This window comes from Bombina bombina, chromosome 10, assembly GCF_027579735.1.
Source record: "Bombina bombina isolate aBomBom1 chromosome 10, aBomBom1.pri, whole genome shotgun sequence".
Classification (NCBI taxonomy): Eukaryota; Metazoa; Chordata; class Amphibia; order Anura; family Bombinatoridae; genus Bombina; species Bombina bombina.
This window is the reverse complement of record NC_069508.1, coordinates 2,009,599-2,024,240: the sequence shown is the minus strand read 5'-3', so window position 1 is coordinate 2,024,240 and position 14,642 is coordinate 2,009,599. Positions and strand designations below refer to the sequence as shown.

General features: G+C 39.1%; 1 protein-coding gene across 1 annotated transcript in view; it reads right to left on the bottom strand.

Annotated features, from left to right (window-relative positions):
* LOC128641175 (kinetochore protein Nuf2-A) overlaps positions 1–14,642 on the bottom strand; it is a 180,669-nt gene that overhangs the window by 77,582 nt on the left and 88,445 nt on the right. The window contains exon 4 of the mRNA XM_053693743.1: positions 11,490–11,583. Within this exon, the coding sequence (XP_053549718.1) occupies positions 11,490–11,583 (94 nt within the window). The remainder of the gene's footprint in view (positions 1–11,489; positions 11,584–14,642) is intronic.

The window sequence follows — 14,642 nt, the reverse complement described above, 5'->3', positions numbered from 1 at the left end:
AGAAAAACATACGCTTACCAGATGATTTAATTTCCTTTTGTATAAGGAGAGTCCACTGCTTCATTTCCTGTTGGGAAATACTGAACCTGGCCACCAGGAGGCAAAGACACCCCCAGCCAATGGCTTATTAAATACCGCTCTTACTTCCCCTATCCCTCAGTCACTCTGCCGAGGGAACAAGGAACAATAGCAGAAATATCAGGGTATAAAAGGTGCCAGAAGAAAACACAAAATTTAGGGGGTCGCCCATCAGGGAATGCAGCCATGGACTCTCCTTATACAGAAGGAAATTAAATTATCTGGTAAGCATCATTTATGTTTTCCTTCTCAATATAAGGAGAGTCCACGACTTCATTCCTTACTGTTGGGAAACCTTTACCCAAGCTCTAGAGGACACTGAATGATAACGGAAGGGACAAAAAAAAAAAAAAGGCGGACCCTAATCTGAGGGCACCACAGCCTGCAAAACCTCTCTCTCAAACTTGTAGAATTTAGAAAAAGTGTGCAAGGAGGACCAGGTAGCCGCCTTACAAATAGAGGCCTCGTTCTTAAAGGCCCAAGTGGAAGCCACTGCTCTAGTAGAATGAGCCGTAATTCTCTGAGGAGGTCTATGTCCCGCTGTTTCATAGGCTAAGCAGATAAAACTCCTCAACCAAAAAGATAAGGAATTGAAGAGACCTTCTGACCCTTACGCTTCCCAGAATATGCTACAAACAAGGAAGAAGTTTGTCTAAAATCCTTAGTAGCTTGAAGATAAAACTTCAAGGCACGAACCACGTCCAAATTATGAAGTAAACGTTCCTTCGAAGAAGGATTAGGACACAAAGAAGGGCCCACAATCTCTTGATTGATGTTATGGTCTGACGTAACTTTAGGGAGAAACCCTAACTTAGTACGTAGGACAGCCTTATGCGAATGGAATACCAGATAAGAAGGCTCACATTGCAAGGCGGCAATCTCAGATATTCTGCACGCTGAAGCAATAACCAGTAGAAAGAGACCTTTACAGGACAACAATTTAATCTCAATTTCATGCATAGGCTCAAACGGAGCCCGTTGCAAAATTTAGAACCAGATTCAGACTCCAAGGGGGAGCCGAAGATCTGAACACAGGTCCGATTCTAATCAGAGCCATAACAAAAAACTGAACATCTGGAAGCTCAGAGAGCCTCTTGTGCAGTAAAAACAAACAAGGCCGAAATCTGTCCCCTCAGGGAACTGGCCGAAAGACCCGTCACCAGACCATCCTTGAGAAAAAGCAGAATCCTGGCAACCTTAACTTTATGCCAAGGAAAACCACACTCTTCACACGAGAATAAGTAGGTTCTCCACACCTTATGATAAATGCGACGAATAACCGGCTTACAAGCTTGGATGAGAGTATCAATAACTCTCTCAGAAAAACCTCTCTTGGCTAGGACTAAGTGTTCAATCTCCACTCAGTCAGCCTCAGAGAATCTAGATTTTGATGAACAAAAGGGCCTTGTTCCAGCAGATCCCTGCGACAAGGTAACTTCCATGGAGGAGAAGGAAACATCCTCACTAGGTCCGTGAACCACGTCCTTTGCGGCCGCGATGGAGCAATCAGTATTACTGACGCCTGCTCCTGCTTGATGCGGGCCACTACCCGAGGAAGGAGTGGTAATGGCGGAAAAAGGTAGATCAGATTGAACCTCCAAGGCACCGCCAATGCATCTATTAGCTCCGCCTGAGGATCCCTGGACCTCGACCGATAACTGGGTAGTTTGGTATTAAGACGAGACGCCATGAGATCTATCTCTGGTGTCCCCCACCTGTAGCATATCTCCGCAAACCCTTCAGAATGGAGAGACCATTCCCCGGATGAAAGGATTGTCTGCTGAGAAAATCCGCTTCCCAGTTGTCTACACCTAGAATGTAGATCGTTGTAAGTGAACAGCTGTGGGCCTCTGCCCACTCCAGAATCCAAGATACTTCCCTCATTGCTAGGGAGCTTCTCATTCCCCCCTGATGGTTGATGTAAGCCACTGAGGTTATATTGTCCGATTGGAATCTGATAAACTGGGACGAACCCAGAAGAGGCCAAGCCTTCAGAGCATTGTAGATTGCTCTAAGTTCCAAAATGTTGATCAGGAGGGAGCGTTCCTCCTGAAACCACAGGCCCTGTGCCTTCTTGGCACCCCCAACAGACCCCCATCCTGAGAGGTTCGCGCACGTAGTCACAATCTCCCAGGATGGTCTGGGAAAGGATGTCCCTCGGGACAGATTATCTGGACAGAGCAACCAAGAGAGTGATTCTCTTGATGGGTTGTCCAGGGAAATCGGATGAGAGATCCGAATGATCGCCGTTGCAGCATGTACAGCTGTAGCGGTCTGAGACCGATCCTGGCAAAAGAAATTAAGTCCATGCTGAACACCATGAGACCAATTACCTCCATACACTGAGCCACAGATGGCCTAAAGGAGGTCCGGAGGGCAAGACATGCCGAAGCTAGCTTGCACCGTCTCTGGTCGGTTAGAAATATCCTCATGGATACTGAATCTATTATAGTACCCAGGAATTCTACCCTGGTGCTTGGAATAAGAAAACTCTTCTCTAAGTTTATTTTCCATCCATGTGATCGAAGAAGAGAGAGAAGAGATATTGAATGGTCCTCTGCTAGACAAAAGGATGGTGCTTGAACCAGAATGTCATCCAAGTAGGGAGCTACTGCTATACTTTGGGTTCTGGTGACGGCCAGGAGAGCTTCTAGAACCTTTGTAAAGATTCTTGGGGCTGAAGCTAGACCAAACAGAAGTGCAATGAACTGGAAGTGCTGATCCAGGAACGCAAACCTTAGGAACCGGAAGTGGTCCCTGTGGATTGGAACGTGAAGGTAGGCATCCTTCAGATCTATAATGGTCATGAACTGTCCTTCCTGAACAAGAGGAAGGATGGACCTTATTGTCTCCATCTTGAATGACGGGACATTTAGAAATTTGTTTAAGCACTTTAGGTCCAGAATTGGGCGGAAAGTTTCCTCTTTCTTTGGGACCACAAACAGGTTTGAGTAGTATCCCAAACCCCTTTCTGCAATAGGAACCGGGACAATGACCCCTAAGGAGGAAAGATCCCGCACGCACCCCAGAAAGGCATCCCTCTTTTCTGGTTTTAAAGACAGGCTTGAGAGGAGAAATCAGCCCTTGGGTGAATGAGATGTGAAACCTATGTTGTATCCCTGAGCTATGACCTCCAGGACCCACGGATCCTGCACGTCCCCGGACCAAGCATCTGAAAACAGCGACAGTCTGCCCCCTACACGATCCAGCTTTAAAATCGGGGGCCGCCCCTTCATGCCGACTTGTTCTCGGCGGGCTTCTTGTTCTGTGTGGATTTATTCCAGGATTGAGCCGACTTCCAAGTGCTCTTAGTTTGCTCGGGCTTAGAGAAGGACTGCTAACGTTGGGATTTTTCAGAACGAAAATTAGATCCTTGTCCCTTAGATTTGTTCTTTTTATCCTGCAGTAGGAAGGCACCCTTGACCCCTGTAACCGTGGAGACAATGGAGTCCAGGCCTGGACCAAATAAAATGTTTCCCTTAAAGTGGAGGGAAAGAAGTCTAGACATAGAAGTCATGTCTGCAGACCAAGACTTCAGCCAGAGCACCCGACGCGTCTGCACTGAGAAACCAGCGATTTTAGCATTCAGGCGAATAACCTGCATGTTTGCATCACAGATAAAAGAATTAGCAATTTTCAAAGCCTTAATTCTCTTTTGGATAACGTCGAGGGGACCCTCCACCTCAATCAATTCCGCTAAGGAGTCGCAAAAGTAGGCTGCAGATCCAGCAACTGAGGCAACAGCCGCTGCCGGTTGAAATAAATATCCCATGTGTTGAAACATTTTCCTGAGAAAAGTTTCCATCTTATCCATAGGCTCTCTAAAAGACAAGATATCCTCAAGAGGGATAGTAGTACGCTTAGCTAACGTGGAGATAGCACCATCCACCTTAAGGACAGAATCTCACAACTCCAGCTGAGAGTCCAGGACCGGGAATCATTTTTTAAAGGCAGACGAAGAGGAAAAGGAAGATACAGTTCTCTCTCATTCGTTTTTAATAATATTCAACATTTTTACAGGTACAGGAAAAGTTAGCGGTGCTACCCTGTCCTCGTACACTGTCTAATTTAGGGATCAAAGGTTCATCAGGCAACTTAACCTCTGGATTAACACACAAAAATGAATAGTGGCACTACTCTGGCTTTTCCTCATTAACTTTATTTACATATATATCAATATGGTTCATATGTATTAACTGTGTCAGTCTATAGAGGAAATGGTGCTTGTGCACAAAGTCAATCCAACCGAAAGGAAAATTGATATAAAGGATACCACAATTCCAAAAGTATGCACTTGTAGCACTCTGGGCCCTAAACTGAGGGGCAGGAATTCCCAACAGGGTTTTAAAATATAACTTTTATTTATTAAAATTAAAAAAACAAATTGTTGGTTAAAAATACACACACAATTAAAATACACACCAGTACCATATTCTAGTGGTATTACGTTTATAAGATCACAAACTGTTAAGATTAGGCCTGTATATATTCACAATTATAAGTGATCTAAATTGTAACAGATAACGTCCACTAAATACTGTTGCAATAGGAATTGAAACAAACAGTTATAGAGAGATGTGATTTGGGTAAGTTTTGATCAAACTAGTCCATAATGCCTATCCGGTATGTTAGTGTCTCATTGAAGTCAGAGTATCTAGAGGTTGCTAAATTGGTTTAGCTTCACCTATCTTATATTTCATTCAGGTTCCTAAATAGGAATATGTCAGTATACTTGATAGTAGTATGTCAATAATATCTGGTATCTACTCAATATTACTAAAAGAACCTGAGATATATCAATTCCAGTGTGAGGTGGATCTGCAGCTCAGATTACAATAACTTCCAGAATTACTCAATCAACTAGTGTGAACTTGTATTGTATTCAAACTAATAACAACCCTTCCATTATAACTTTAAACAACTACTGCCATATAAATCACGACTGAAATATCAGTAACATATGCTAGTTTAGATTCTATATTAGGCAGTTGTCAATGTTCGTTTTGTATTGTGAGTGTGTAATGTCACCTTACATAAATTGAGCTGATTCTTGCATAAACCGGACTATATACAGTATATATTGTGTGTTAAAGAGTATTTTCTTTAATCACAGTAAACTTATGTCGTCTTTATCAGACATCCACTATATTCAATTGCTGTATATGTATAGTAAGGTTAGGTCTAGCACAACCCAAGCTATATATAGTGTGTATTGTACGTTAGAGAGTCTTTTAGTGGATCAGCTGGACAGTACTAGCCCGGTCCGCAGGCACAAATCTACAATCATTCACTAATCACTGAATTATTCAGGCACACATCATTATATCTCTCTTGAAAAGGTTAAATTATAAGTTTGACTAAGTCTGGCACAACCCAGGCTGCATATTATGTTACTGTTATAAGTTCCGTGAACCGCGGTGACTCCCCACAGCTAATGCTGAACCACACGAGCTGAGCAACACTCTTTCAGCTAAGATTGAAAATCCTCTGTGAATAAACACAGAAAGTTAGCGTTTTATTGTCTATTATCCACTGTATTCACAGGCTGTATAAGGTTAAGCTAAGTCTGGCACAACCCAGACTATGTATATTGTATGTATTACGTTAAAAGAGCCTTGTAGTGGATCAGCACGGCAGTTACTGCCCGGTAAGCAAATGCAAACTAACAGTCATTCATTGCTCTCAGGTTTCATCAGGCACGCACCACTGCTCACATTATAAGAACCTTAATATTCAAGTAAACAGTTTTTTTCTTTTATGTTAAATTAAATTAAATACCCAGAAGGCAACTAGTATCGTTATCGTACTAGGGTACAGATCATAGCCATACCACTAGAAAAAAAACCAAATCACTCAGTAATGATTTTATGTATAAAGTGCAATCTTAGCGGCACATAGGTATATGGTACTGGGCGGTTAAAAAGACACAAAAAAGATTGAGTGTGAAAGAATCAGCACTCTCTCCTGACGCGTTTCGCCCGATAGGGCTTTATCAAAGGCAGCGAGCCGCCGAATTTTTGGGGATTTAAACCCTGCAAACCGGAAGTCCCGCCCTTGCTCCACTCTGAGTAAAAATCATGTATATGTATGTTGATTGACATTTCTATGGACCAATCAAAAAATCAAATTTACGTACTTAGAGTCTATGCTGAGTTTGAAAGATGAATATCATGTAATAACCTAATAATAGCCTCTGAGTTATGATGATATTGCCAAATAAAATTGTAATTATGAAAACTAATTGTGTAGCATCATTATTCAGCACTCAGAGTCAAGTGTCCTCTATTTTGATGTATATATGTTTTGATGTATTATTTATTTGTCTTTAAAGTCTATCGTTACCAGAAAACTTATCATTTAAATTAAATATCATGTTAGTCTTATACATAATAGTTCTATATAACACTGATGAGTTCATGTGCCATATGGGTATTAATATCCAAAATGCCTATCATAAGATACAGATTCATTTTATACTCTGTATAGTTGAGTCCTGTATGAGAGCTTACTAAAGTGACTATGGGTCTGTGCTGGAAATGGGGATCAGTGCCCAGTGCATATATATCGATGCTTCTAATAACTGAAATAAATATCTGTGAAGATTCACCTTGTGATGTGTAAATAAATAATATTTAACAGTGTTTAAGAAAAAAGGGGCGAAAATTTATAATTAATAATGCTCATCTTCAGTGAAGGTCTAAGTGTAATCAAATAGGTTGAATACGTGGTACTTAGGTAAAATCATTCTGTTCTTGCAGATGATTGTGTGTTAAGAATTTTTTTTTAAAAAAAATTCAAACTCAAAATAATAGTGTAGTGAAAAACAAGGAAGGGTGGATTATCAGTATAGTGGCGTAAAAACATAATCATGATTTATGCCACTCGGGTAGGTGAAGGACTCTAATGTGTAATATCATACCTTTATTGTTTGACTCACTTGCTCTTATGATGCAAATACTGTTTGCAATGTTTTCATTCCCAGAATTTATTGTTAACTGTTCTTTTAATGTTATCAGTTCATACTCAGGATATACTCTCTTATATTCAAGAGTGTGTCCCGTATTGTTGCTGTTATAAATTATTAACAGAAAACGACCTTCATTTTAAGTAAGATGTAAGATACTCAGTATACACATTTTGTATTTTTGATTTTTACGAACATTACTAATAGACATCCACCTTAATTTTAGGGTTCATAGTGTAAACTTAAATGTTTAAATAAATGGATATATTAATAAAAATCAAAAATACAAAATGTGTATACTGAGTATCTTACATCTTACTTAAAATGAAGGTCGTTTTCTGTTAATAATTTATAACAGCAACAATACGGGACACACTCTTGAATATAAGAGAGTATATCCTGAGTATGAACTGATAACATTAAAAGAACAGTTTACAATAAATTCTGGGAATGAAAACATTGCAAACAGTATTTGCATCATAAGAGCAAGTGAGTCAAACAATAAAGGTATGATATTACACATTAGAGTCCTTCACCTACCCGAGTGGCATAAATCATGATTATGTTTTTACGCCACTATACTGATAATCCACCCTTCCTTGTTTTTCACTACACTATTATTTTGAGTTTGAATTTTTTTTAAAAAAAAATTCTTAACACACAATCATCTGCAAGAACAGAATGATTTTACCTAAGTACCACGTATTCAACCTATTTGATTACACTTATACCTTCACTGAAGATGAGCATTATTAATTATAAATTTTCGCCCCTTTTTTCTTAAACACTGTTAAATATCATTTATTTACACATCACAAGGTGAATCTTCACAGATATTTATTTCAGTTATTAGAAGCATCGATATATATGCACTGGGCACTGATCCCCATTTCCAGCACAGACCCATAGTCACTTTAGTAAGCTCTCATACAGGACTCAACTATACAGAGTATAAAATGAATCTGTATCTTATGATAGGCATTTTGGATATTAATACCCATATGGCACATGAACTCAGTGTTATATAGAACTATTATGTATAAGACTAACATGATATTTAATTTAAATGATAAAAGTTTTCTGGTAACGATAGACTTTAAAGACAAATAAATAATACATCAAAACATATATACATCAAAATAGAGGACACTTGACTCTGAGTGCTGAATAATGATGCTACACAATTAGTTTTCATAATTACAATTTTATTTGGCAATATCATCATAACTCAGAGGCTATTATTAGGTTATTACATGATATTCATCTTTCAAACTCAGCATAGACTCTAAGTACGTAAATTTGATTTTATGATTGGTCCATAGAAATGTCAATCAACATACATATACATGATTTTTACTCAGAGTGGAGCAAGGGCGGGACTTCCGGTTTGCAGGGTTTAAATCCCCAAAAATTTGGCGGCTCGCTGCCTTTGATAAAGCCCTATTGGGCGAAACGCGTCAGGGGAGAGTGCTGATTCTTTCACACTCGATCTTTTTTGTGTCTTTTTAACCGCCCAGTACCATATACCTATGTGCCGCTAAGATTGCACTTTATACATAAAATCATTACTGAGTGATTTGGTTTTTTTTTCTAGTGGTATGGCTATGATCTGTACCCTAGTACGATAACGATACTAGTTGCCTTCTGGGTATTTAATTTAATTTAACATAAAAGAAAAAAACTGTTTACTTGAATATTAAGGTTCTTATAATGTGAGCAGTGGTGCGTGCCTGATGAAACCTGAGAGCAATGAATGACTGTTAGTTTGCATTTGCTTACCGGGCAGTAACTGCCGTGCTGATCCACTACAAGGCTCTTTTAACGTTATACATAGTCTGGGTTGTGCCAGACTTAGTTTAACCTTATACAGCCTGTGAATACAGTGGATAATAGACAATAAAACACTAACTTTCTGTGTTTATTCACAGAGGATTTTCAATCTTAGCTGAAAGAGTGTTGCTCAGCTCGTGTGATTCAGCATTAGCTGTGGGGAGTCACCGCGGTTCACGGAACTTATAACAGTAACATAATATGCAGCCTGGGTTGTGCCAGACTTAGCCAAACTTATAATTTAACCTTTTCAAGAGAGATATAATGATGTGTGCCTGAATAATTCAGTGATTAGTGAATGATTGTAGATTTGTGCCTGCGGACCGGGCTAGTGCTGTCCAGCTGATCCACTAAAAGACTCTCTAACGTACAATACACACTATATATAGCTTGGGTTGTGCTAGACCTAACCTTACTATACATATACAGCAATTGAATATAGTGGATGTCTGATAAAGACGACATAAGTTTACTGTGATTAAAGAAAATACTCTTTAACACACAATATATACTGTATATAGTCCGGTTTATGCAAGAATCAGCTCAATTTATGTAAGGTGACATTACACACTCACAATACAAAACGAACATTGACAACTGCCTAATATAGAATCTAAACTAGCATATGTTACTGATATTTCAGTCGTGATTTATATGGCAGTAGTTGTTTAAAGTTATAATGGAAGGGTTGTTATTAGTTTGAATACAATACAAGTTCACACTAGTTGATTGAGTAATTCTGGAAGTTATTGTAATCTGAGCTGCAGATCCAACTCACACTGGAATTGATATATCTCAGGTTCTTTTAGTAATATTGAGTAGATACCAGATATTATTGACATACTACTATCAAGTATACTGACATATTCCTATTTAGGAACCTGAATGAAATATAAGATAGGTGAAGCTAAACCAATTTAGCAACCTCTAGATACTCTGACTTCAATGAGACACTAACATACCGGATAGGCATTATGGACTAGTTTGATCAAAACTTACCCAAATCACATCTCTCTATAACTGTTTGTTTCAATTCCTATTGCAACAGTATTTAGCGGACGTGATCTGTTACAATTTAGATCACTTATAATTGTGAATATATACAGGCCTAATCTTAACAGTTTGTGATCTTATAAACGTAATACCACTAGAATATGGTACTGGTGTGTATTTTAATTGTGTGTGTATTTTTAACCAACAATTTGTTTTTTTAATTTTAATAAATAAAAGTTATATTTTAAAACCCTGTTGGGAATTCCTGCCCCTCAGTTTAGGGCCCAGAGTGCTACAAGTGCATACTTTTGGAATTGTGGTATCCTTTATATCAATTTTCCTTTCGGTTAACTTAACCTCTGGAACCTTTCACATCAACAGAAGCTCCTTTACAAGAAAACGTAGGTGTTCAATTTTAAATCTAAAGGCTGGCTCCTTTGCAGACGGAGGCCTAGAGGTAGCCGACGCCGATCCAGAAATTTCACACTCTGAAGACTCAGAGCATGACCCATCCTTTGATACTTGAAAGGCAGACAAATGAAGTAAATCACTATGTCCCGTGGAACGGAGAGCTATGTTTAACATTTCACTTGCGCTTAGCAGGGCGAGGTAGAGCACTAAGGGCCTCAGACACCACCATCTTTAACTGCGCTGTAAATTCTGATGGTAAAAAGCTCCCTCCAGACGGAGGATCAGGCGTGCTACGGGAAGCTGTATGCAACAATGGAGATGATTGATGGGAATGCAAATCATGGGACGGCGAGTCCTAAGAGGTGGACCGCTCAGTCGTACTAAAGGGGTTAACCTTCTTAGACAAAATAACCTTGTTGCTGCATATGGAACATAGTTAAGAGGGCGGGCATACTAAGGCCTCCTCACAATATAGACAGATATTACTATTAGGAATAGAGAGAGCACCCTCAAGAATATCAGGATCCTCCATAGCTTGCACTAACAGTAGGATACAATTAAATGCACTTTTTATTTCTCATAAAAATGGCACCTTTATACTCCCAATAACTGGGGCACACACCACCTCCTAGACCCAGGCAACCAGAGAAGAAGCGAAGCAAAAATGGGCCGGCATCAAAACTTACATTCTTGCATTTCAAATAAAGATACCAAGAGAATAAAGAAAATTTGATAACAAGGGTAAAATACAAGTTGCTTAAAATTGAATGCTCTATCTGAATCACAAGAGAAAAAAATTGGGTTCAGTGTCCCTTTAAGGAGTTGTTAGCAGGCAGTCTGAATGGGTTCGCAGAAAGACTCTCCCTGCATCTCCAGACTCTAACTTTCATCAAAGCTCTCACTGAGAGGCTGACAAAACTACTTAAACCTCCAGTTCCATAACGAAATGCATATATCCCTCCTGAGGAACAACTCCGAAATCTTCTGACACTTCTCTGCCATCCTCCTGTGATGAAAGCAAAGAATGACTGGGGGATAGGGGAAGAGAGGTATTTAAGCTTTTGGCTGGGGTGTCTTTGCCTCCTCCTGATGGCCAGGTTCAGTATTTCCCAACAGTAAGGAATTAAGCCGTGGACTCTCCTTATATTAAGAAGGAAAAGATATATATCTAGGTTTGTAAATATAAAAACCCACATTAGAAGATTTGACTCACATCTTTAACGCGATATTCCAGGATTTTCTGCTCCAGATCATGGATCTCTGAGGAGAGCGCTTTAAATTCTGCCTGTTGCTCTGGGGGAACGGTTCTGCATATAAAAAGAAATGGCAAAAGTTTAAGAGATTAGCTAGAAATATGAATGCCTGTTCTTATCACAGTAGTCAAAGGGCTGGGGGGGGAAAATCTCCATGCTTCATTACTTACATTTACTATCAAATTTAGTCACGATGATAAATCCTCAACACAAGTGACCTGATATTACTGTAGCCCATGACTAGAGCTTTAATTAATACATCTAACAAATGGTTTAATTCCCTAAATAGCAAATGTCACTGGCACACTAGACACAACAGTGTTCCCTATAAACTGATACAATTACTTGTTTTACCCTGTGTGTATATATTCAGTATCACCCCACTAGACACATCACTGTGTTCCCTATAAACTGATACAATTACTTGTTTTACCCTGTGTGTATATATTCAGTATCACCCCACTAGACACATCACTGTGTTCCCTATAAACTGATACAATTACTTGTTTTACCCTGTGTGTACATATTCAGTATCACCCCACTAGACACATCACTGTGTTTCCTATAAACTGATACAATTACTTGTTTTACCCTGTGTGTGTACATATTCAGTATCACCCCACTAGACACATCACTGTGTTCCCTATAAACTGATACAATTACTTGTTTTACCCTGCTGTGTACATATTCAGTATCACCCCACTAGACACATCACTGTGTTCCCCATAAACTGATACAATTGCTTGTTTTACCCTGTGTGTGTACATATTCAGTATCACCCCACTAGACACATCACTGTGTTCCCTATAAACTGATACAATTGCTTGTTTTACCCTGTGTGTATATATTCAGTATCACCCCACTAGACACATCACTGTGTTCCCCATAAACTGATACAATTACTTGTTTTACCCTGTGTGTGTATATATTCAGTATCACCCCACTAGACACATCACTGTGTTCCCTATAAACTGATACAATTACTTGTTTTACCCTGTGTGTATATATTCAGTATCACCCCACTAGATACATCACTGTGTTCCCTATAAACTGATACAATTACTTGTTTTACCCTGTGTGTATATATTCAGTATCACCCCACTAGACACATCACTGTGTTCCCCATAAACTGATACAATTACTTGTTTTACCCTGCTGTGTACATATTCAGTATCACCCCACTAGACACATCACTGTGTTCCCCATAAACTGATACAATTACTTGTTTTACCCTGTGTGTATATATTCAGTATCACCCCACTAGACACATCACTGTGTTCCCTATAAACTGATACAATTACTTGTTTTACCCTGTGTGTATATATTCAGTATCACCCCACTAGATACATCACTGTGTTCCCCATAAACTGATACAATTACTTGTTTTACCCTGTGTGTGTATATTCAGTATCACCCCACTAGATACATCACTGTGTTCCCCATAAACTGATACAATTACTTGTTTTACCCTGTGTGTGTACATATTCAGTATCACCCCACTAGATACATCACTGTGTTCCCTATAAACTGATACAATTGCTTGTTTTACCCTGTGTGTACATATTTAGTATCACCCCACTAGACACATCACTGTGTTCCCCATAAACTGATACAATTACTTGTTTTACCCTGCTGTGTACATATTCAGTATCACCCCACTAGACACATCACTGTGTTCCCCATAAACTGATACAATTACTTGTTTTACCCTGTGTGTATATATTCAGTATCACCCCACTAGACACATCACTGTGTTCCCTATAAACTGATACAATTACTTGTTTTACCCTGTGTGTGTATATATTCAGTATCACCCCACTAGACACATCACTGTGTTCCCTATAAACTGATACAATTACTTGTTTTACCCTGTGTGTATATATTCAGTATCACCCCACTAGATACATCACTGTGTTCCCCATAAACTGATACAATTACTTGTTTTACCCTGTGTGTGTACATATTTAGTATCACCCCACTAGACACATCACTGTGTTCCCCATAAACTGATACAATTACTTGTTTTACCCTGCTGTGTACATATTCAGTATCACCCCACTAGACACATCACTGTGTTCCCTATAAACTGATACAATTGTTTGTTTTATCCCGCTGTGTACATATTCAGTATCACCCCACTAGACACATCACTGTGTTCCCTATAAACTGATACAATTGTTTGTTTTAAACTGTGTGTGTATATATTCAGTATCACCCCACTAGACACATCACTGTGTTCCCCATAAACTGATACAATTACTTGTTTTACCCTGTGTGTGTATATATTCAGTATCACCCCACTAGACACATCACTGTGTTCCCTATAAACTGATACAATTACTTGTTTTACCCTGTGTGTATATATTCAGTATCACCCCACTAGATACATCACTGTGTTCCCCATAAACTGATACAATTACTTGTTTTACCCTGTGTGTGTACATATTCAGTATCACCCCACTAGACACATCACTGTGTTCCCTATAAACTGATACAATTGCTTGTTTTACCCTGCTGTGTACATATTCAGTATCACCCCACTAGACACATCACTGTGTTCCCCATAAACGGATACAATTACTTGTTTTACCCTGTGTGTACATATTCAGTATCACCCCACTAGACACATCACTGTGTTCCCTATAAACTGATACAATTACTTGTTTTACCCTGTGTGTGTACATATTCAGTATCACCCCACTAGACACATCACTGTGTTCCCCATAAACTGATACAATTGTTTGTTTTACCCTGTGTGTATATATTCAGTATCACCCCACTAGACACATCACTGTGTTCCCCATAAACTGATACAATTACTTGTTTTACCCTGTGTGTGTATATATTCAGTATCACCCCACTAGACACATCACTGTGTTTCCTATAAACTGATACAATTACTTGTTTTACCCTGTGTATGTATATTCAGTATCACCCCACTAGACACATCACTATGTTCCCCATAAACGGATACAATTACTTGTTTTACCCTGTGTGTACATATTCAGTATCACCCCACTAGACACATCACTGTGTTCCCCATAAACGGATACAATTACTTGTTTTACCCTGTGTGTACATATTCAGTATCACCCCACTAGACACATCACTGT